Source organism: Salmo salar, chromosome 11, assembly GCF_965601325.2.
Source record: "Salmo salar chromosome 11, fSalSal1, whole genome shotgun sequence".
Taxonomy (NCBI): Eukaryota; Metazoa; Chordata; class Actinopteri; order Salmoniformes; family Salmonidae; genus Salmo; species Salmo salar.
Window position 1 is genome coordinate 19,568,248 of NC_138301.1, and position 24,481 is coordinate 19,592,728.

Consider the following 24,481-nt stretch of genomic DNA (forward strand, 5'->3'; position numbering starts at 1 on the left):
ATTGTAGCAAAGTACCTTGGATTTCCACATTGTAACAATGTAAAATCCCTACAGTTTATTTAGCAGTGTTATGCCACTGGATGGTAACTTAATACAGACCGCCCTGTTTCGTATTTTAGAAAATGGAAATAAGCAATAGAGAGGAAGTTTTATTTTAAAAAGAATTCACTGCTGACAATACACTTTTACATATACATACATACATATATATTTAGAGAAAATTAGAATAAACATGTATGATACAATTTTCTTTAGAAATATTAACATGTTTTTTTGTAGTGTAAAAACACACAAAAAACAAACAAATGCCATTATAAAAGAGCTGGGTTCAATGTCTGTGAGGATGAATGGACATAGAAAAACCCAGATAACTGGTACAATAATACTACATGAGTAATGAGGCAGTTTCAGTTTTCCCAAACCGCACTGAGGCGGACTGTACATCATGGCCGATCCCAGGCCTAGTATTCCTTCCTTTTCAGGGCCCGCCTGCATTCAGCCTTACTGTGAGGCTACAGTCACATTAGCCCTGTTGATATGGCTCTCTGGTACTGGTCACAAACTGACACAATGTGAATACTGTAACACCCAGCCCTTACTCCACCATGTTCAGCTCATTTAGGAGGCCTTGCCTAAGCCTGATAGTCCTCACAGTGGCCAGGGCAGGTCACTGAAGTCCACTGGGCCTCCCAGCCCTGCATCTGCCTCCAGAAGGCTCATGATCACAGCCATGGCTGCCTCGTCATTACTCAGGCTACTGGAGCCTGGCTCATCCATGATGTCAATGCCAATGTGAGAGTTATCACCTAAATAGGGTAAGGACAAGGGTTAAATATTTAAGATTTTATGTGGATAGTTTCATTAACTGTAATCAAGAGTAGATTTCAGAGTGGGGAAAAATACATACTTAGATTGGAGTTGTTGGAGTATGGATAGCCTACGGAGTCTGGTCCCGGTATCAGCCCTGCTGAGGGATGTTCTGGGGTTCCACTGTTCTGTATCTGTGAGAGAATCAAGACAGAATTGACATTCAGGAATCACCATTGCATCCTCAAGTATGAGCCACCAACAGACACTAAAAATATCCACCAGATGAGCTCATTACTGACTTCACATGGATGAGCAGTGGAGTGAATAGCAGACTTCCTCCCAGATGGGAGGGGTTGAAGTGGAGGAGAATGGGAAGGACAGGTGGGAGCTCTTACCTTCTTTCCCCCTGGGGACGACATGTCTGGGGGTGGAGTGCTGGTGAAGTTGTGAGGACTGGAGCCACAGCTGGAGGGCGAAGAGCCTCTTATCCTGGAAGAGTAAAAACAGCAGGAGACAGCCCCATACAGTCTCAGTCACACAGACATTTCCATTATGCACTGGGGGTCAATGACCATGGTATAGTTATGACAATACAGACATGTCAATTTATGTTTGACAAGACAATCATAACACAATCCACATGGTTCCTCTCACCTCTGGATCTCCATCACCTCCTCTGCGATTATCCGGCCGATCTTGCCCGCCCCTGCCCTTGTGCCACCGGGGATGCCAGGTACGGTCTGAAGGGCCCGCTTCCCGGTTCCTGCAACCAACAAACGCAAAAGTTCAGTCACATTTCAGAAAACAAAACAATTACTTAGTCACAGTCATGGTAGGCACTATTTTTTTTATGTCAACTCATCAAAGTACAGTCACACTTCATCCAAGCGGGTGAACTGCTGTGTGAGAGCACAGCAGGAGGGCAGGCTTACCGTCTGTGAGTACACTATCCATGCTCTGGGGGGAGGCGGCGAGCTGAGGATAGATGCCATCAGATCCTTCAGGCACGCTGCCGCTGTGAGACAGAGAAAGGGGGAGAGAAGAGAGAGTGAGCATCATCACTGAGCATGCTCATCACCTCACACCTCATTGGGCAGCGTATTAACATCCATTGCATAGATAGCCCAACAGCTCTAGAAAGACACAGTAATAAATATGCAAGAGTTCCAATAATGCATGCTTTGTTTTCCGAGGCAAACCAGTTAACTACATGAGTTGGACATTGATTTCATATTGAAACAATAGTGGTGGTGATAAAACAACTTTGACACAGTAGGTATTGTAATCAGCTGTTTGAAATCTTACATTTATTATCCGACTTTATTAGGATATGACCCTAATACAATGAATACAGTGTAATATTATGCATTGACTAGTTAAATGAGGACTATGGAAGAAAGTCCTAGCAGAAACCGATGTGTGTAGCTACTTACCAGACGACAGTGTTGGTGGAGACAATGTACTCCACCTCTTTGGTCCAAGGGTTCATAAAACTGAACCAGCGACTCCTCAGCGTGATAAAGGAGCCGTCTTTTATTTTGAACTTGTAGCAGTTTGTATTGATCTTCTCCCTCATCTGGAGCACTGAGAACAGAGGCCGCCAGGGGGTGAGCTCAATAAGGCATGATATCTGCACACTTGGCCTCTGTGACATGCCAAATGGTAGCCTGCCACGTTCTAGATTAATTCATATCACAGTCTACTCGCTATGTGACAGGCTTAGCACGATACATTTTTTATGATAAAATTACCAGACATTACAATATTACTCATGTATGGCCTGAGATTCAGGGATGCATCAGTCTAAAACGTTGATCTTAGGTGTTATATTGGTGTCCTTGTTCAATCTGATACATACCTTGTCTATGACATTCCGCAAGGTGCCCTATGTCATCTTGATGAAAGTATTCATAAAACGATGTACCCAGCAACTCTTGGGGTAGATATGCCAAAATAGCAGTGGCCCTACAAAAGAGAACAGTATTAAACAAGTCCTGACTATCAAAGCAGGCCAGTGGTATTTAGGACATTTTTAAGATAAGTCTAGCCCACATCTTTTTTATTGTATGCAAATAAAATAATATTCTCCCCACTGCTTTGCTTGCTTGATCATAATCAATGCCATGATAATCTAGGGCTGGGCGGTATACCGTATTTGACTATATACCGGTATTGATGTTTCAGTTTTACTTTAACTTCTATAACGGTATTTCAAAGTTTGGTTTGTTAAATGTATTACGCAACTCTGGCGTGTGTAATGTCTGTTTGCTTCTTGAGTCATCTCTCCCTCTCCTGCTGCTGCATGCCGCTAACCACACCAAGCCCTGCCCTGTCACTCAAGAAGAGAGAAGTTGCTCGACCATAGTCACAAGCACTTTATTCCCGTTCACTCTGCATGGTCAGATGGATGTTGGTGACATGCTACTTTCCACAAGCGTCCAATAATTACTCTATTCGTTTGTGTACCTTACTGTCTGCAAACTACTGTTTGCTAGTTGGTCTTTTCTTAGCAAGGTGTTGCTAAAATAATTTGTGTTAGCCGTTAATTCTTATCGCTACTTAGCTGGCTAAATGTACTAAGAGTCGGAGCAAACTTATCTAGTTAGCTAACACTAACTGGTGCCGGTGTAAGCCAAGATAAGCATGTTGTGCAATTGTATCTTATCAGAGAGGAAGAGGAATAGGCAAAGTATGAATATGTTGGCTTCTTCTACGATATAATGGCGGGTCCGCAAACAAACGTTAAAAGGTGCATGCCGCCACCTACTATGCTGGAGTGTTTGGTCATTCACGGTTTACAACATTAGCTCCACATTTCTAAATCCTCCTACCTAACTCAGTACTTCTGAGAAGATAAAAAAGAGCCCTACTAACTTCTAAAAGACCCCCATCCCCCCCCAACCTCAACTTCAATCTTTCCCTCTCTTCAACATACTTACAACAATATAAAAACATGCTTGCCAACCAGATGTAATGACGAGTTCAATGTACATTGTCATAGGCACAATCGAGCAAACACCACCTACCTCTTCCTTCCTAATCTGACCTTTGAATCTTGGTCCACCGACCTTTCTTTGGAGGGCATATAAATGCCGACCCTTGGGCTCAGAGTCCCATCTCTTCTGCCACACATCTATCAAAATGGCTCTGATCTTACATTTGGCCTCACCTCTACCCAGTGGAACATTAATATCAATTATATCTTGTTTTGAAGCTCTTTTGGCCAACTGGTCTACAATTTCATTCCCTTCCACAACCGAATGGGCTGGGTCCCAGCAGAATCTAACTACTACAACCAGTCTCTCAATTCGCCATAATAGCAATAATACCCCCAATAGTAGGTCACTCCTATTATATTTGCCAGACGATAAACTATTCAATACAAACAGGGAATCTGAGCATACTATCATTCTGACAGGTTGTACGTCCTCCACCCACTAGAGGGCAACTACTATTGCCAACAGTTCAACTGAATATGCTGACAGTTTAGTCTTCTACATATCTGCACATCAAATTCAACAACTTCTACCAATGTAATTGTGAACCAGTTTCCCTATATCACTGACATTTGACCAATCATTCCTTTTTTCTACCAAGGTTAGATCAACAACAGGATCTGGGAGTAACCATGGAGGACCATCCCCTATCACCACAGAAGGGCCAACCTCAAACTCCCTCCAACCACTCTCATCAGCAAGCTTTCCAACTGTCCAACCAAAACCACTGCCTTGTCTACTAGTATATTCCCAACAGTCATCTAGAACAGTAGGATGGTAAAGAATATGTTGGCTAGCTAGATATATATTTTTTGCCAATATCATGCTGAGTGGCACCATGTGGAAATATTAATAAAAGTGCAGGATAAGCAGAAATAGATGAAAATGCTGAAAATCATTTTGGTTTGGATTGAATAGTATAAAGGGAGAAAGCCACATTGAAATCGCTAATAATTTATGTGTTGCTACCCTAGGGTTATGAATGACTCAGAAAAAATACTTTTATTATTCCAAAACATAAAATACCGTCAAATACGGTCAATTGCTTTACAAATATTGTGATATATTTTGTCCATGTTGCCCAGCCCTATGACAATCAAATTGCACCCAGTGACATTATCTGTACCGAACGTACCGAACAGTATTAGTGACGCGGCGAGGTTATGGGATCGTTTTGTCAGGGGGCAGTGGAGTATTTTTTGTCAACATATCTACTCTAAATCCTGTCTGCCCTCTGAGCCTCCATTACACCTCCATCTGGAACATGTTGCTGATGCTATATTTGGACTGACAAAAACCTCACTCACACATAAGCTGTCACTCCACAGTAAATCCAGCTCTGGACTGCCCACGAGGTCCAGCCAGGTGTCAGGACATCACTGTGTAGGGGCCAACTGGCACGTCCTTTGCTACATGTTTCTATGTTTGCCTGCATGCCATAAAACATCTCTCACCTCTGATCAACAAAGACAAACTTCCCGTCGATGGCATGGCGCGAGACATACTCAGTGGGCTTGACACGGATCTCATTGTTCATTGGCTGAGGGACAATGTGGGGATGCAGCCGTCCAATGGCCACCAGACAACTGAGGTTACAGCCCTCGTTGTCTGGTTCATTGTCGTCATCCAGACCCATCTTGGTGGGCGGCCAGCTCTTCAGGTAGCCAGTACTGTGTATTGTGCAGAAGCTCTTACGGTCAGCTGCGGATATAGGGAATGTATCATCATCATCATCATCATCTAGTTCTACTCTGGAGCTATCACTGACATCAATGAGTAAGTAGTCTATTGGTACGAAACCAAATGAACTGTTAACTAAAATGAATCACAGGAGATGAAAAAACACCCTTGAGCAGGTCACGTAGGGAAAAGATAGGAGGCTAAAGTACCTTTCTTCTTGGAGCAGGTGGAAGGAAAGTCCTTGTCCTCCATTTTGATGAGGGGCCGATTGCACTTCATCCTGCAGAAGAAGGATCGCCTGGCTCCAGAGCAAAGTCTGGATGTGCCGGGGGTGATGTCTGTCTTTACTGGAAGGCCAGCTGAGGACCAGACACAACATAGCATTTCATTTATGCTGCAACAACAGGAACAGTATCACCCATGATCCTTTATAAATATATACTGTATCAAGTTCTACTCTGGCAAATAAAGCTACAATGCATAATTTGCTATTACAATTTTTTTTGCTGAATTTACAGAAACTGTTTGACTGTTTATTTTTACCCTAAACCCAGCATGGCTTAATGTAAAAATAGCACTACGCTATATTTAGCTTCTGACATTTAAATAATGAGGAACACACGGTACAGGGGGATACATTGAGGGTTGTGTCACTGTGCTAGCTGTGCTAGCTGTGTAGGGGACAGCAGGCTGATGACACTGATTATAGTCTGCTCTATCAGATACACTGTGTCTCTGCTTTCCTTGTTCTCCACCCCCCGGGCACTATAAGAAAGGCTGGTAACTAGAGGCCAGGGTGCATTACTTTTGGAATCGATGAGGCGCTCCCGTGGTGCCGTGTCTGACGAGGACAGCTGCTCCTTGACTTTGGCAATGTCTTTAGGATGCAGGTAATCAAACAGGCTCTGGCCAATCAGGTCATTCTGCACAGAGAGGGAGAGAGTTCCGTAAGATAAGACCACGTTACATAAATGAGGCCCATAAAAAAATAGAAAATAACTAACACACTTGCCTATCGTGAACTAACACTTGTACTTGACTTTTTCCAACTAGCACCGACTTTGCTGATAGCTACTTTATTGTGGAAAAATGTACTGACTGATATGTAGTTGTCTTAGCTACTTATCTTAAGATGAATGCACTAACTGTAAATCACTCTGGATTAGAGAGTCTGCTAAACAACTCAAATGTAAATGTCTGTAAAGTTATACCAGGTTAATAATAATAAATAAATGTTATATTCATGTCATCAGGATAGATCATGAGGGTAAAAATGACTACAGTACCACCATTTAATGGAAAAAAACAGCCACATATTGGAGAGGACGTACTTGGCTGAAGTTTAGGATTTTGTAGACTGTCTCCGAAACAAACAGTATCTTCCCTCGATCGCAGCCAACAACAAACAGAAAGCCATCAGATGCCTGTGGAGAGGAGAGGGAGAGGGAGAGATGAGAGCCAAATACTGAGTCACATGCATACTCATCATGAAACACACTCTGAGGACACCATACAGTCTATGGAGGTAAGGACACCCACCCTCAGTATTAAGTGCTTCAGTTCGTCGTCTGACAGGAAGGCTGGTTTGTAGATAGCTTCAGTGTAGGGGTTAGCAGCCCCTGTGATTCAGAAAAAGCTCATATGTAAAACAACTGAATAAATATGTCATTTGTATTTCTCTGATGTACTTTATTAATCAGCTGCATGGTGGTGGTTGTCATCACTGTACTGTTCTGGCAGCAGTCCTATTAAAATCCTTCTCGCCTCACCTCTTAAGGTCTTCATGTGCTGGACAGCCATGCGCAGGACTGTTAGTTTGTCCAGTTTACGGGACATAGCGTTGCATGTAGGCACTAGTGCAGCCAGCTCGTCTATGAAGCTGTTCATCTTGTCCCTGCGTCTCTTCTCAATCTGACTGTGGGCCTCCCTGCCATCCAAACAATGCAAAGAGCATTTAACACAGACAAACGAATCAACACATCCATAGTCTGCCTGCATTTACAGAAACATGACTAAATTCTAATGTAAACACAAAGATTTATATTCCATTGATTTTTATGTCATCCTACGGGAGATAGAAACATCTGGTTACCTGGCATTTTTAATCCGGCCTTGATGATCACCAAGTCTATCATTGTCTGTGTCCATGCTATCCCTTTGAGGAGAAGCAATAACATTAGTACAAAGAAATACAGTAAAACAATTATTTTACAGCAAATATTAAATAATGATGTTACAGTATGCAATGTAAGTATGAATTTAGCAAAACACTAAAGTGAGGAGTCATTTGAAATGTTTATAATTTAAAAAAACATGGAGAGCCTTTCATTCACATGAAGCATCAACATTACTAATGCAAGCCATTCAAATATTTTCTTAACATCTTTGGTAGAAGCTAAATGAATAGTTATTAGAAATGTCCCTACAGAATTATGAACCTGGTTTCTTTGAGACCTTTCTTAGTGTGGATTCAGGCGAAAGACCTTGTGCCTCTGATATTGTTCACAGCTCAACTCCTACTCTGTCACCCCACTCAGCCTTACTGTCCTTTCACAAACCACAAAAGAGAAATTAAGCCATGACCCATTACACATCCTGTGCCAAGTCAAGACTGGTCGACTCCATACTATAATAGCATTCACCAGCCTCAAATAAAGATTATTTCAAATATGACTGGCTCAACAAAATTGACCCAAAGGTATTCACACAGAGTTGTTGTCTTAAGTCTCACTAAGGCAGGTAAAAACAAATCTGTGCCTTTAGTGAATGAGCTACAGACAACAATATAATGTATCATACATAAAATCAGGGTGCCCTCTCTATTAAACGAAGGCCTGATCAAACTAAATACCAGCAAATACATTTTTATAACACAACTGTAATACTGTCTTGGTGCTGCAAGATTGTTACTGCTGCACCCCTTCGTGCTTTGATGCTTATCCTAATTCTAGCTATTCAAATCTACACTATAGCATACCTGGCTCTCCCATATTCACAGCGATCCATACTGTACATACTAACTGACCAGTCACTCTCAGGGTGCTGATCACCATAGTGCATTCATTTTGATTGACCTAAATTAGGGATGAGGAATTTCACAACATCTAACTGATATGGAGAACACAGTGTCTAACCTCTATTTCTAGGGGTAAACGCTAGAACAGTTTGTATGGTTTGATCAAAGAAGAGGCCAATCCCGACCAAACAAGGATCACAGAGGGCCAACTAATCAGACACGGGATTGGCTCCTTTACTACAAATGTACTTTAACATTCATAATTAGATTTGATACTTACTCAAAAGAAAAGTCATCAATTCTGTGAAAGCAAGGAAGTTCGTATATTACAATTCAAATGAAGTATACCGATTATTCTGATCTAATCTAAATCAAGGTTATGCTACCATTTGTTCCTAATTGGTTGTTCATTTCTAGGTAGGTAGATATCTTGTCAACTTTAAGTGGAAACCTTTGACACACAGTAAGAAAATATTTCCATATAGTTAATCAAAAAGCTGCCATGCAAACATACACATCTGTCAGAAAATGGCATAAATGACAAACGTAAAAATGTGATCTCACTAAACCAGAACTAACGTGACATTAATATAATAAAGATGATTGGCACATGTACTATCTTCAGGTGGCAAGTAGGACAAAATCTAGAAGCAGTTTTGAAGTCAGGCTTACTGATAGTCTGTGGTGCTGCTTTTTCTCTTGCGTGTGTAGTCCATGCCGGGTGTGCCGATCGAGCTGATTAGATCAGTGGAGCCGGGAGACATGAACTCGTTCATCGTGGAGGAAATGTCCATTCTTTGGTCTGCCATTAGATCCCCTTTAGAGAGAAAACACACTGATTTCAGCACTTATTGTTCTCCATAACACACAACAAAAGGTCAGTTGACGTGAAAGCGACTTCTATGAAAGAACACTATTGTCACGACTTTCGCCGAAGTTGGTGCCTCTCCTTGTTCGGGCGGCGTTCAGCGGTCGGCGTCGCCGGCCTTCTAGCCGCCACCGATCTACGTTTCTTTGTCCATTTGTTTTGTCTTGATTGTACACACCTGGTTTCCATTACGTTATAATTTATTCCCTATTTAACCTTCTGGTTCCCACATGGTTTTGTGCGTGTTTGTTCTTTGTTAAGTGGTCGCTCTTCTGTGTCGAGCTGGATTGTTTTCCCTGTATGGAATTAGTTTGTGATTTATTCGAGTAAAGTACGTTTTTACTCAGTTCTGTGTCCTGAGCCTGACTCCGTCCTACCCGCTGCACACTGACACTTGACAACTATAGATATAAAAATCTCAATTCCTAGACAAAGACAATTGATCACAAATGTAAATAAATGGTGGTTGTTTTAAAGAGGGTGTGACACTCACCACAAATATTCATAAGGCCGGTTATCCTCAAAACATCTCACTCAGTTTCTTTCCAGCAGTGACCCAGATCTGAAAGGCAAGTCAGTGAAGAGTCAGACGTCCTCTTTATATACAAGGCATGAGGAAACCACAGCAGCATCATATAACAAAGCCCTCTGAACCTGAGCAGCTGCCGTATAACCTGGACTTTGTGCTGACGTATACCGTAGATGGCCCGTTCAGTAAAGGTGATGTAAGAGGACCGATTCATATCTTTATGGTTTGAGATAGAAATGATAAGGTCTTACATAAGGTGAAAGCTATAGCAGAGGCTCAAGCCTCTCGCTCTCCCTTAGGCAACAATCAAGAGTATCTTTGAGAGGCATCATTCACTTTAACTCCAGCAATAATGAACCAGAAGAATGATGTGCGTAGAATTGATTTTGTCGTCAATGAAAACCTTGGATTACTAAAAACGGATGCTTTGGAATAGTGTCCATAACATAATGCAGCATATGCAACATAAACCTGGGTGTCAGTCAGAGACATAATTTAGTGAGATTAGTCCTTAATGTAAAGGCTAATTCAGATAAAACAATGCCAATGTTACAGAGGAAGAGGTGTCACATTTCATGAAGAACCCATATCTGCATTGATCACTGTTTATATAATCCAATCAGTAACATGGCCTTTTCCTAACCTCACTTAGATAGATTAAATGAGTCTCCTCTGCTAACCCATCACTTGGTGCTCCTTGTAGTTTCCTGCACAACGTCCTTGTAACATTGTAATCCTGGTCAATTTGCCTCGATAGATGACCTTAACCTCACATAGGGCTGGGCGATATATCATATTTTAAGGTATACCGGTATGGATTTTTACATTTGGATACAGTGCTAAATAAACTACACTGTCAGTTTTGTCCAACAACTTTAACATTTTAGCTAATTAGCAAATTTTCAACTACTTACAATTTTTTTGCTACTTTGCAACTACTTAGTATGTTAACTAACCCTTCCCCTAACCCTAGCCTAACTCCTAAACTTAACCCTAACCTTAACCCTAACCCCTAGCCTAGCTAAAGTTAGCCACCTTGCTAGAATTTGTAACATATCATGCGTTTTGCAATTTCGGAACACATTGTTCGTTTTGAAAATTCGTAACATATTGCACGTTTCACAAATTTGTAACATATAATAAAAATTGTAATTTGGAACATATCATACGAATGGGTGATGGACATCCACAAATGAATACATACCATACGAAACTTAACATATCATACTAAATGGAGTGTCTCAGATTTAAATACAGAATAATATGAAATGCTCTGAGACCAGGTTGCACAAAATTACCTTAAAAAGCCCAGCCACCTCAGGTCACTGTGGCTTGTCCTGCTCCTGTAATCAGACCAGAACTAATGCTCTGCTCCACTGTGCCTGAAAGTCTTTTCATTGTAATTAGATTCTCCACTGACCTATTTTTCCCTGCTCTTTTTCCCTATCCGTATGATGTGACAGTTTCAGAGTGTGATTACATCGAACCAAACCATAATTACACCCCATAATGTCTTGCCTGTAGCCAGGAACGTTGTTATTGTCACTGTCACCAGTGAACAACCTACACTACAACCTGACCCTTCACTCTGGTCCGGTATATGTCACAACAGACATCCGAGCTGACCATGTAATCCACGGGGCAAAGAGGACTTGCTTCACCATTCATCATCTATGTTTTTTTACATGTTTTTTTGTAAGCTGCATGAAACAGTACTCCTAAGAATAAGCCTTTTTGTAAATGTTAATTCTGTCACATAAGCCAAAGGAAGGCTAAAACACCTACACTGAGTGTACAAAACATTAAAAACACCTGCTCTTTCCATGACATTAACTTACCAGGTGAATCCAGGTGAAAGCTATGATTGATTGTCACTTGTTAATTCCACTTTAAATCAGTGTAGATGGGGAGTAAAAGGTTAAAGAATGATTTTTAAGCCTTGAGACAATTGAGACATGGATAGTGTATGTGTGCCTTTCAGAGGGTGAGCTTTGAACGGGGTATGGTAGTAGGTGCCAGGCGCACCGGTTTCTGCCAAGAACTGCAACACTGCTGGGTTTTCATGTTCAATAGTTTCCTGTGGGTATCAAGAATGATCCACCACCAACTGTGGTGAGCATTGGAGTCAACACAGGCCAGCATCCCGGTGGAACGCTTTCGAAACCTTGTAGAGTCCAAACTGAGGCTGTTCTGGGGGAAAGGGGGGGGTGCAACTCAATATTAGGAAGGTGTTCATAATGTTTGGTATGCTCAGTGTATACTCAAACACAAAAGCTCTCGCTCGTACTGACAAAAAAAGGAGAAAAAGGAAACCCTGCTTTAAGGTCAGCTTAGCTAGTTGTGACAAATCTCTGGTTGCCTGGATACAGTGGTGCAGGAACTTCTTGAATGCTTGCCAATTAGGGAACCTTTTCCGCTACACATAACCCACTGACAGCATGCAGGTCACACCTCTCCCCACACCACCACTCCACTGCTCATCAGTCTAATGAAAATACTTTAGTATCATTTTACCATCTCCATGGCATTCACATATTCAGTAACACTCAACACCATCCATTTTACAACGCTAGAAGATCACTAAGCTGGATTCTGATCATTTCAAATGTTTTAATGCACATGACCTTTATGGTATCTACGTGACAAAAAAAGGTTTATATTTAATCTGTGCGGAAACAAAAACCTTGATCAGATGAGGAGAAGCAGGGAAGAAGCAGAACCACGGGTAACAGGGTCAGGGTGAATGTACAGTGTGTCAGCTCAGCTGGATACGCATGGTTAGCTTACACAGCACTATGATACTGTCTGCCCTGCAAGAACTTCTCCCTTTCATAATGTTCTTAATGCTATGTCACTGTTGTGTTCCTATTTAAGCCACTCCCCTGACGTGATCTCATCGTTCTGTCACGTTCAGATGAAACAGAGTGTCCTGTGCACTCAGCAGCATTATCCTAGCGCTGTAAGGCAGTCTGTAATTCCCTTCTGTTGTGTGCCATCCTGGAAAGCTCAGGCTTGGCTCCTGTAATGACATGGCCTACGTGTGCTATGTAAGTCAAGCTGTCCGATTCTCAGTAGGCTCCTTTACTCAGAACAGAGCATTCTAAGAGCCAAAATAGAAAGATAGACAGAAGGAGATGTTAAAGCTTTGGTAGAATAGATGGTTAGAAGACATGTTAAAAAAGCAGAAATAAGACTCCAGTTCAAGTTAATAAGATGCAAGAAAACAATATTGATGAAACACAGATAGCTGTGAGAAAACCACCCTCACGCATGACTGTGTTTATGTATGACTGACTGACTGCGATCATAACTTACTTCACCCCTAACTGTTCTACCCGCCAACTGCTCATGTGGCCATTTTGAAGTGAAACAGCATGAAGCCGTGCGTCACAAATGTCATTGGTGATTCACTTCAAATGAAGGTCGTGAACTCACTTCAGAGCAGCTGTCAATTCTTATGAAATCACACAGAACCATGTGCGTCCACATACCTGGATGAGTGGTGCAGGAAGTGGACTGGCCTCCTTATGTCAGAGCTGGGCTTTTTCTCACAGATCCATCGACAGGCACAGTACCTGGAAAGGAAAGAGAGGGATCAGGTAGGACAAGAGGTCAGGTCACAGTGTAAAACACACTGGCCAGCTGGGAGTGGCGACTCATCTAGGCCTATGATGTAAGAGCGAGTGGTGCTCTGATTAAGTGGCTTGTTGAGAAAACTCAGATGGGCGACAGATGGGAGGTGATCTGGAGATAGTGGGAGTAGAGGAGATGGCCACAGACTCTCCTCTATGCCAAGCCCCAACAGGGTGTATTAGCAATGGGATCGCCACTGCCATGCTAAATATCATGCCTATAAGACTAATCATACTGCATCAGTTCTGCACAAAGTACTACATTTTGAATGCCACACAGTATACTATGGACAACAGACAGCCCAGTCCCTGATGTGATTCCTGTAATTAGAAACAGAACTGCTAGGCCCATTTATGTTTATGTTTCCCATACTATCACGGCTCCATGGGGAGATGTATACAAAAGAGACCACTTCTCCTTCCTTTTAGCATGTGCTCTAATGGCTCCACACACACACCCCTTATATATAGGTCAGTGACACACATGCACACTTATCCACACCATAAACAGAACAACTTTCTGTTTCGACTTTTAACCTTCCTGCTCATATCATCATTGGAGTACATTGATAACAGCAATGCCTTCTTTTAATTTGGAATGTTTACACCTATAGCTGATCTCAGCTACTCTCATAAACAACTCCAGAGGAAAATATCAAGCATGTCAGCAGAATGGACAAAACACATGCACAACTCAAGGGGATTGAGACCATTTTGGGTCTAAAAAAATCAGCAACAGAGATTAACGAGCATTGTGTGTGCCTCAGGGAAAGGGCAAAGCAGACAGCTGGACAACCATTCACAATAGTCTAACAAAAAACTACATTTCTGACCGTTCAGCTCTAGGCTTAGGTGGCAGCTATAGCTCTACCCAGCCTACTACGCTTGTCATCCTTTGACTTTGTGAATTATTATTACTGTATTTTTACTCTATTATTGGTTGAGAAAACCTATTGCTTCAAATGATTGGCTTAGGTGGGTTAAGTGACATGAACCTTCCTCTAACACCTAAAGCAGGGATCATCAGCAGGGATCATGTTCCAGTCTGCTATCACAGACTGGAACATGTTCTGGGATTCTCCGATGGCATTGAGGAGTACACCACATCAGTCACTGGCTTCATCAGTAAGTGCATCGAGGACATTGCCCCCACAGTGACTGTACGTACATACCCCAACCAGAAGCCATGGATTACAGGCAACATTTGCACTGAGCTAAAGGGTAGAGCTGCCGCTTTCATGGTGCAGGACTCTAACCCGGAAGCTTATAAGAAATCCTGCACTACCCTCCGACGAATCATCAAACAGGCAAAGCGTCAATACAGGGCTAAGATTGAATCGTACTACACCGGCTAAGATGCTCGTCTTATGTAGCAGGGCTTGCAAACTATTACAGACTACAAAGGGAAGCACAGCCACGAGCTGCCTAGTGACACGAGCCTACCAGATGAGCTAAATCACTTCTATGCTCGCTTTGAGGCAAGCAACACTGAGGCATGCATGAGAGCATCAGCTGTTCCGGATGACTGTGTGATCAACGTCTCCGTAGCCGACGTGAGTAAGACCTTTAAACAGGTCAACATTCACAAGGCTACGGGGCCAGACGAGAAGAAGGCCTACAAACCTGACTCAGTTACACCAGCTCTGTCAGGAGGAATGGGCCAAAATCCACCCAACTTATTGTGGGAAGCTTGTGGAAGGCTACCCAAAACGTTTAACCCAAGTTAAACAATTTAAAGGCAATGCTACCAAATACTAATTGAGTGTATGTAAACTTCTGACCCACTGGGAATGTGATGAAAGAAAAAAAAGCTAAAATAAATAATAATAATAATAATAATAAAATAAAGTGGTGATCCTAACTGACATAAAACAGGGAATTTTTACTAGGATTAAATGTCAGATATTGTGAAAAACTGAGTTAAATGTATTTGGCTAAGGTGTATGTAAACTTCAGACTTCAACTGTACATGTACAGAATTTCAAGGTCAGATTTCTCCCTCGGCATATCCTGCTCTTTCTGCAAATTTGCTGTTGGCTTCAAGCATTCCTGACTGGCAAAAAGCAACTTTACATGTTCTTTGAGAGCTACTGTAGGCTTAGCGAAAGCTCAGTGAAAACACTGAGAGGAGCATCATACTGGTAGGGCAGGTGAATATGGTCAGGTTATGGTCATATACACTGTAGGAGGGTGTTCAAATTCGATGCCTTGCTTGCTGTTGAATCCCTCCGTTGAAACCTAAAGTTGGCTATTGGGATGAGGGCAACATGAAGAAAGAGTGAGAGACTTCCGAATAGAAGTGAAAATCAAGAAGTGTGTAATTTTGGGTACCCAACATAAAAGCTACTGCGAGTTGCACAGCTCCAGTGGAAACAATCCAGCGCCACACATACTGTAATGTGACATGATGCAACTCGCTAAAGTAAAGGACGATTACCAAAATTTGGTGAAGTAGCCAATAAAATCCACTTTCCCGTGTTAATGTGCAGTACTGATAGGTAAATACTTCATAAAACAAAAACAAGACCTGACTTATTTTACTGCTGTCCATCAATGAGTTAGTAAAGACAACGCAATCACAATTGAATTTCCTCTGACCCCACTGACCTCTATTTACCTTCATGGCATATTATGTTAAATTAAAACCATGTAGCATCATCTATGTTATTACTGTCACATTACTGATACACTTGTCGACTTTTTCAGGAATAGCTGTTTCAGATTTTAAGAATAGCAGAGAAATGTCCTTTTAAAAGTGAACAATTTGGATGTGCATTCCCTGGACATGGTGTACTGTAGCCATTTGTTACTCAGGAATAGACAGCATATTGAGACTATTTTTATAAATAGCTTGTCCAACATATAACTTTCACATATATAGATTGTTTATCTTTTCTTTTCTTTCTTTTTTACAAAATTCTGCAATTGATGGTGTACTTTTATGAGCAGAGGGATTTGCTCAAATTGAACAAAATTTTATTTGTTACGCTTGATAGAAATACATGGCTATTATTAGACTATTCTGCACTAGGATGTGTGGAGCACATAGGCCTCATGACAACGGTCATTAAATAATGAAACATACCGTCCTAATGGACTGCAAATCGTTTACAAATGGAAAGAAACCTGTCAGTGACTGTCACATTGATTTGATATAATCTGAAACAGAACAGAATGTTTTCATTACATTGTATCAATATCAGCCCAACACCTGCCTTGGATTGCTCATATAGAGGAGAATCATTGTTTCTGTTAATTAAAGGATAACTATATAGGACTATAAAAGGCAAATTATTGTAACAGGTAATCAACTGCCCGTCACTAGTAGATTTATGCAACATAGCTATGACCTCGTTTAATCCGAGCCGTGGTAGGGAAGTTCAGACAAATCACGCAATGTACAAATCGAAAAAGATAGCCTCCCAATCAAATAAAATTACAAACGGACATTCCAGATGTTTAAATTAGGTTAGACACCTACAAATCGCGTTTTTTTTCTTACGACATTAAATTACACTGTTTGCCTTTAAAAGTTACCCTGTAAACCGATGACTGCACATCCTCGGTAATGGCATTAGACAGCCAATTGAAACCATAATACGAGTAAAGAAATGCACACAGTATACCAAATGTTGAATAAAGGAAACATGTTACGGGCCTTTTACATAAAATATAACAAAGTATGTGACTTACGTGTGGAAAGGCAGCACATGTGTACTGATGCGGATAGGAACAGTGGTAGGCAGTTGGAATACACTGACCTACTTTCCTCCTCCTGTGATGATCGTTGCACCACTAACCCAGTTTATGAACCAATTGGGTGCTTTCGAGATCAAGGTATTGAGCTTCTAGCAAATAGAATAACTCGTTGCCATTTATGGACCAATGAACATGGGGAAGACAATATGGGCTATATCCAATGAAATGACATGAAGCGTCAAAGGAAGCTACAGAATAACGCAACGATTCAGCCAATGGCAAAATAGAATACAGCCAGCAGGAATATATATTGTATCACAACACATGTGGGCAGTAAACTGGAATATTTTTGCTGGACTCGTCTGTGGAACTCCTCTAATGGACCAAGTCAAGAATGTGTGTTGCAATGCATAGAAGTGTAGCCTATTTAACTCAGGAAGATAAAGCATCCAACGTGGCATGTAGGATAACCACATAGCAAACAATCAACATAAATAAGTCTGTCTGATAATGACCTTATAGGCCTATCTACTTTGACATTTTATTAGAAATAGTTAGTTACAGTAATTACCTAATAATTACTGTTCTATTTCTTTAGGAATAACTTGATATGCTACTCTGTAACAATCTGGTGAATATGCAATTATTCAGAAATATTATGTTTGTGTATTCTTGGAAAACAGAATTACAATGCACCAAAGCAATGTAGTTCAATATAGTTACAATGTATAGTTACAAAAATATGTAGTTACAGAGCAAATATCAACAGAAAATAACGAACTATCTAATCTAATAAAGAACCATCACTGCCTGTCTAAGTAAAATCTGTTGCCATACCAACAGCCCAATTGAAAGATGAGCCACAAACAGTGCATTCTTACCACATCACATTCTAAGACAAGACAAATATCTATCAGATGAAACATGGAAAGTAAATGTTACCAAAAACAGAGAAACAATGCATATTCCAAGACCTGTCATGGTTTTATAACATGTTGATGAGTGGGGGTTCTTAACTTTAGGGCTATTTCATGCTTCCACCACAGATGGGCAGCAGAGTATAACGTATGGATGTGAAGAGTGTGGCCAGTTGTCATTTCACATTTACACACATATATGGCTGGCCGCAGTATGTCTCCTTAAACAACTATGCTATTTGCAAATATAGGCTATTCAAATGCAATAGAGATGTTTCATGTTCCCTTAGGATGGTTTCAGATGCATTGCAATATGACTATTTCTGAGGCTTGCTGAGATTTCTGTTAATCAAAAGCTTACATACTCTATTTTAATTAACATAATAGGGGATTATGTTAGGCAGATCTCAGGTAGTACAGTAGACTTCTTGTATGGTAATCCCCAAATATGTCTCAATTTCAGACGGACTGGGCCAGAATTAGCCTGACTATTGGAGATGGGCAGGTCAGTGGTACTTGTGAAATTGTTAATAGATAACAGATTTGGTTTGGCATATCCACTGACATCCACAGATTCTCCTTTTGATCTCTGCACTGTGGAATATGATGACATATTAAACTGCACCTGGAGATCAGTTCAAAGTGTATCAGCTGCTTGGAAAAGGTGCTTGTGTCCCAGCTTGACTTGACGCCTGCTGCATCACTGAAGTATTTATTTTCATTCGCCCCATGTGAACCCTGTCCCTGCATACCCCTCAGCTCTCTCCCTGCCACACAAAGGGGGAAGGCATCTTGTCATCTCCTGCCCATAAGCAGAGCAGCTACAAAAGCTCTTCACAAGCAGAGCCTTGCTGTTATCGCCCAACCTGCAGCTGCCACCCAGCCACATATTCAGCACAACATGGGCAAAAGAAGAGATTGTGGAGAGATTTATTCAGGCTGCCATTCCAATGAGGGCATGAAAAGCCCCTGTTCCCCTGCCCTGCCCGCAAAACGGTAAAGGGGACTTGCTGATCCCTCAGTTGCTTTTCCTGTCATTTGTGCTGCCTGACAGTCTCTCAGGGGATTTGTGTCCCGTCCGTGATGATTCAGCATATGTCTCTCATGTCTCTGCAGAATGAGTCCAGACGCTCTTCGTCCCAAGAGGCTTAGGCAGACTGCAGTGGATGAACTAATGTACCTTTTCAAGAATTAAGCGCTGTGGTGGTATCATAATGCATCCTGTGTTTAAACCAGCTTTTCGGTGCTCTTTCCCGTCTCCCTTCCCCGTCTCCCTCCCTTAGCCTGGCGATGTGAAGCAGCAGAGCGGCAGGACGGGCATAGAGAGACAGCTGCGTCCAGCCAGGTCATGCAGACAGAGAAGGTTCAGGGGAGGTAGTCAAATTTCTACACCCCTTACCTGACTCACATCTCAGTGCGTTATTGTTCCTTGACAGACACAGCCCATAGTAATATCGTATCATGCACACAGCTTTTTGTATGTGAACAAACTCAGATGAAAACATAATGCTAGATATGAGTGGTCCACTGCAATGACCACTCTGGCCATGTGAATGGTGAAGCTGTGTGGGGTTGTATGGCATTGGCCATGACCTGCACTGTGAAGACCTGCCCCTAATAACGGCCACCTAGATTGCATTTTTTTATTTTATTTTCTCCCAAGCAGCTTGTGTAGGAAGTGATTATGAAAGGAAACTGCTTGACAAAACAAAAGGTCCCATTGCCAGACCTGTCACGTGCCAGTGAGCGCAACCTGATAAGCTGTTTCCATTTTCTATCAATCAACCTTTCACCTTCTTGTGATAGAGGGGTCTGGTGAGGTGAATTCCGTCTCCAATTGCATGCCTGTGCATTTCTCCTCCAGACCTCCATAAGGAAGAGTATGGGAGGGTATTTAGCGGAATCTTAGACATTCTCCGTTATACAAGATTTATGTAATGACTTAGGAGCTTGTCATGTTTATCCATCCACTAACTAAACGTTGGTGTTATAATGAACGTAACATTCAAATTGCAGATTGTGTTTGCTGTTTGTTATTAAGTCCGGGTTTGACAGCTCGGGCAGGTGATTTGTGCTCATCATGCATGACTGGTCTGCTGGAAAACCGGCTCACATTGAGCGCTGCTTTCTGTGCCACTGAACTCACACTCCTGAACTATGACTGTAATGTGAGAAACACTCATTTTATCAAATATATACTGTGTACTTGTTGTTCCACATAGGACAGTAGGGTGAGGGAGGATTGGGTTGTATTTCACAGCCCACATTTTTGGGGGGAGTAAATGGGCCAGTCTGGTGTAGGGCCCAGATGTTGGATCAGCAATATTAAAAGTGCAGTGAGTAACAGGAGGCAGCAGGATCAGGTGCAAAATAGTATCCCGTTTATTCACAATGAAAATGTTGTACAGCTGAAAGATGAAATCCAATGGATATTTACATAGGTCTAGAAAGTCATTTACAAAATAAACAGATTTCAAATACTGTCAAAACATTGAATGAATCAGCCTTACCCCAAGCCAACTATAGCAGATTGGAGTATACCAGCCTATTGACCCACAGCTGTCACGTCCTGACCAGTAAATGGGTCATTTTGTTATTGTAGTTGGTCAGGACGTGGCAGGGGTGTGTTTGTTTTGTGTGTTTCAGGGTTTTTTGGGTTATGTTCTATATTAATATATTTCTGTTTGTTCTAGTTCTTCTATTTCTATGTTTAGTTTATTGGGTTGACCTTCAATTGGAGGCAGCTGTTCCTCGTTGCCTCTAATTGAAGGTCCTATTTAGTAGGGGTGTTTTTCCATGGGTTTTGTGGGTAGTTGTTTCTTTGTATAGCTGTGTAGCCTTACAGGACTGTCGTTCGTTTTCTTCTTTTGCTTAGTGTTCACGTTTAAAAAATAAAAGTTAAGTATGGACACTTACCACGCTGCGTATTGGTCCGATATTTCTTACTCCTCAGAAGACGAAGATTATAACAACAGCTTCCCCACAACTCACATACCTGAGCTAAAACAGAACTGAAGTACACCTGAAAACAGGTATCTTTATACAAATGGCCTCTCTCATATGGACCATACCATTAACTCATACCATACTCTTAACCAAAAACATTCATTACATTATGCAACAGGTATCTTCAATGTATCCACATTTAAATAGAAAACTTGTAACATTCTAGGAGTAAAATCAAAGCGAGAACACTTTTAATAAATGAATATACATTTCATAGTACTGCAGGACAATAGGCAGCAAGGTAGGACTATTACTAGCTGCACCTGTCAGAGTCCAACGTGTACGCTTATGCACAGCAGTGTTCTATAATATTGGACTGTTGGCTTTTATACTTTCGAATTCTCAGCGTGGCTCAAAAATTATTCCAACTGTGAACACATTCAAATTAAAAGAGGACGTGTACAGTATGTGGAGCCACGTTGGTTGGGAAATTTGGCGAGGTGCGTGGATGTTGGTCGAGCCGCATAGCTTTCAGAAATTAAAACTTATTCAAACACCATTTTACCAGTATTATAATTGTCTTTGATTTGTCTAGAAACAATATCTGATAATGGTTGCGATCTTCTTTTCAGGAATTTATATATTTTGGTTATTTTTCCCAGACAACCATAGACAAATGTAATTTCCATCATGTCATTAAACATCCATTTTAGTTGAAAATAAAATACAATTATTTATGACATATTTCTTATACATTTGTACATAACTTGTATTGAATATTCTTTAAAGTGATTTTTAAGGTTTTCCTAATATTAATAATTCAACACGACGCCTGAATGTATAAACTTGCCTCGGTGACAGCTGAAAAATATATTTATCATGAAAAATAAGATATTTCCACCCAAACTTTTTGTGAGATCATGATAACAACCATATTATTTCCCTATCTAAAATAAATAATTCAATGTAAATTATCCATAATATACTAATTTACCTCAAAAATATAGTTGTGGTGGAAATGACAAAAACTTATGAAAACAATATTTGATGGCAAACATTTTGAACAACCATTGTTAAACATTTCATTAATATAAGACAAAGTACGGTTCCAAAACACTGGAACTAGCACCTTTTCAACATGAGAACAATGTTTTGGCTACACTGTCTGAAGAATGGGACCAAGGCGCAGCGTGTGTATTGTTCCACATTTTATTTTAACTGTGAAACTATGCAAGACATACAAATAAACGTATAAACAAAACAACAAACCGTGACGACGAGGTGCAACATACACTTACTCAAAAATAATCTCCCACAAAACCTAGTGGGAAAACCAACAACTTAAATATGATCCCCAATTAGAGACAACGATGACCAGCTGTCTCTAATTGGAGATCATCCCCCCCCAAAAAAAACATAAAAACACAGAAACTAGAACCCCACATAGAAATACATAAACTAGACAAAACCTCCAACATAGAAAAAAGAAACTAGAATCAACATAGAACTAAATACTAGACAAAACCCCCTGTCACGCCCTGACCTACTCTACAATAGAAAATAAAATCTTTCTATGGTCAGAATGTGACAATATTGAAGGAAGAGTTAATTGAGAGCTACACATGTTTTATTTAATGTATGATTTTATGTCCTGCTTTGTATGTACTAAAATGTATGTCCAAAAATGATGCAGAAAAATTAATCCATGCTTTTGTTACTTCTAGGCTGGACTACTGCAATGCTCTACTTTCCGGCTACCCGGATAAAGCACTAAACAAACTTCAGTTAGTGCTAAATACGGCTGCAAGAACCAAAAAATTTGATCATATTACTCCAGTGCTAGCCTCCCTACACTGGCTTCCTGTTAAGGCAAGGGCCGATTTCAAGGTTTTACTGCTAACCTACAAAGCATTACATGGGCTTGCTCCTACCTATCTTTCCGATTTGGTCCTGCCGTACATACCTACACGTACGCTACGGTCACAAGACGCAGGCCTCCTAATTGTCCCTAGAATTTCTAAGCAAACGGCTGGAGGTAGGGCTTTCTCCTATAGAGCTCCATTTTTATGGAATGGTCTGCCTACCCATGTGAGACGCAGACTCAGTCTCAACCTTTAAGTCTTTACTGAAGACTTATCTCTTCAGTAGGTCCTATGATTAAGTATAGTCTGGCCCAGGAGTGTGAAGGTGAACGGAAAGGCTGGAGCAACGAACCGCCCTTGCTGTCTCTGCCTTGCCGGTTCCCCTTTCTCCACTGGGATTCTCTGCCTCTAACCCTATTACAGGGGCTGAGTCACTGGCTTACTGGTGTTCTTCCATGCCGTCCATGGGAGGGGTGCGTCACTTGAGTGGGTTGAGCCACTGACGTGGTCTTCCTGTCTGGGTTGGCGCCCCCCCCCCCCCCTTGGGTTGTGCCATGGCGGAGATCTTTGTGGGCTATAATCGGCCTTGTCTTAGGACGGTAAGTTGGTGGTTGGAGACATCCCTCTAGTGGTGTGGGGGCGGGGTTATATCCTGCCTGTTTGGCCCTGTCCGGGGGTATCATCGGATGGGGTCACAGTGTCTTCTGATCCCTCCTGTCTCAGCCTCCAGTATTTATGCTGCAGTAGTTTATGTGTCGGGGGGCTAGGGTCAGTCTGTTACATCTGGAGTATTTCTCTTGTCTTATCCGGTGTCCTGTGTGAATTTAAATATGCTCTCTCTAATTCTCTCTTTCTCTCTTTCTTTCTCTCGGAGGACCTGAGCCCTAGGACCATGCCTCAGGACTACCTGGCATGATGACTCCTTGCTGTCCCCAGTCCACCTGGCCGTGCTGCTGCTCCAGTTTCAACTGTTCTGCCAGCGGCTATGGAACCCTGACCTGTTCACCGGACGTGCTTGTTGCACCCTCGACAACTATTATGATGATTATTATTTGACCATGCTATTCATTTATGAACATTTTAACATCTTGACCATGTTCTGTTATAATATCCACCCGGCACAGCCAGAACAGGACTGGCCACCCCTCATAGCCTGGTTCCTCTCTAGGTTTCTTCCTAGGTTTTGGCCTTTCTAGGGAGTTTTTCCTAGGGAGTTTTCCTAGCCACTGTGCTTCTTTCACATGCATTGATTGCTGTTTGGGGTTTTAGGCTGGGTTTCTGTACAGCACTTTGAGATATCAGCTGATGTACGAAGGGCTATATAAATAAATTTGATTTGATTTGATTTGTATAGTGAGTTTCCAAGGGTATCTAGAAAGAGAGTTCTAAGTTGCTCCCAGACAAATGCATCCAGCTCCGTGTGCCTTTTGGTCACTGGATGGGGCTCAGGGACAAGTCCAAGCGCATGCTGTGGTCTGTACCATATGATGTCATCTCTCATCTGCCAACAAACAAAAAAAACAGTT

At 41.5% G+C, this 24,481-nt stretch overlaps 1 protein-coding gene across 3 annotated transcripts; it reads right to left on the reverse strand.

The window, feature by feature from the left end:
* Window positions 1–134: 134 nt before the first annotated feature.
* LOC106562106 (basic helix-loop-helix ARNT-like protein 1) lies at window positions 135–17,335 on the reverse strand. Of its 3 annotated transcripts, XM_082957783.1 has the most exons (20): window positions 17,225–17,335; window positions 13,391–13,474; window positions 11,198–12,999; window positions 9,864–9,932; window positions 9,175–9,319; window positions 8,783–8,803; window positions 7,579–7,641; window positions 7,256–7,413; window positions 7,026–7,105; window positions 6,818–6,910; window positions 6,292–6,409; window positions 5,696–5,845; window positions 5,261–5,507; window positions 2,669–2,775; window positions 2,244–2,394; window positions 1,743–1,825; window positions 1,465–1,573; window positions 1,206–1,299; window positions 908–1,001; window positions 135–806 (listed from the first exon to the last, which is right to left on the reverse strand). In XM_082957783.1, exons 4-20 carry the CDS (start codon window positions 9,874–9,876, stop codon window positions 649–651), a joined length of 1,884 nt encoding a protein of 627 aa, XP_082813909.1. In that variant the 5' UTR covers window positions 9,877–9,932; window positions 11,198–12,999; window positions 13,391–13,474; window positions 17,225–17,335; the 3' UTR covers window positions 135–648. The 3 variants fall into 3 exon arrangements, with proteins under 3 accessions (XP_082813909.1, XP_013982172.1, XP_013982174.1); XM_014126697.3 differs by lacking the exon at window positions 11,198–12,999; XM_014126699.3 differs by lacking the exons at window positions 9,864–9,932; window positions 11,198–12,999; window positions 13,391–13,474; window positions 17,225–17,335 and adding an exon at window positions 9,429–9,639.
* Window positions 17,336–24,481: the final 7,146 nt, after the last annotated feature.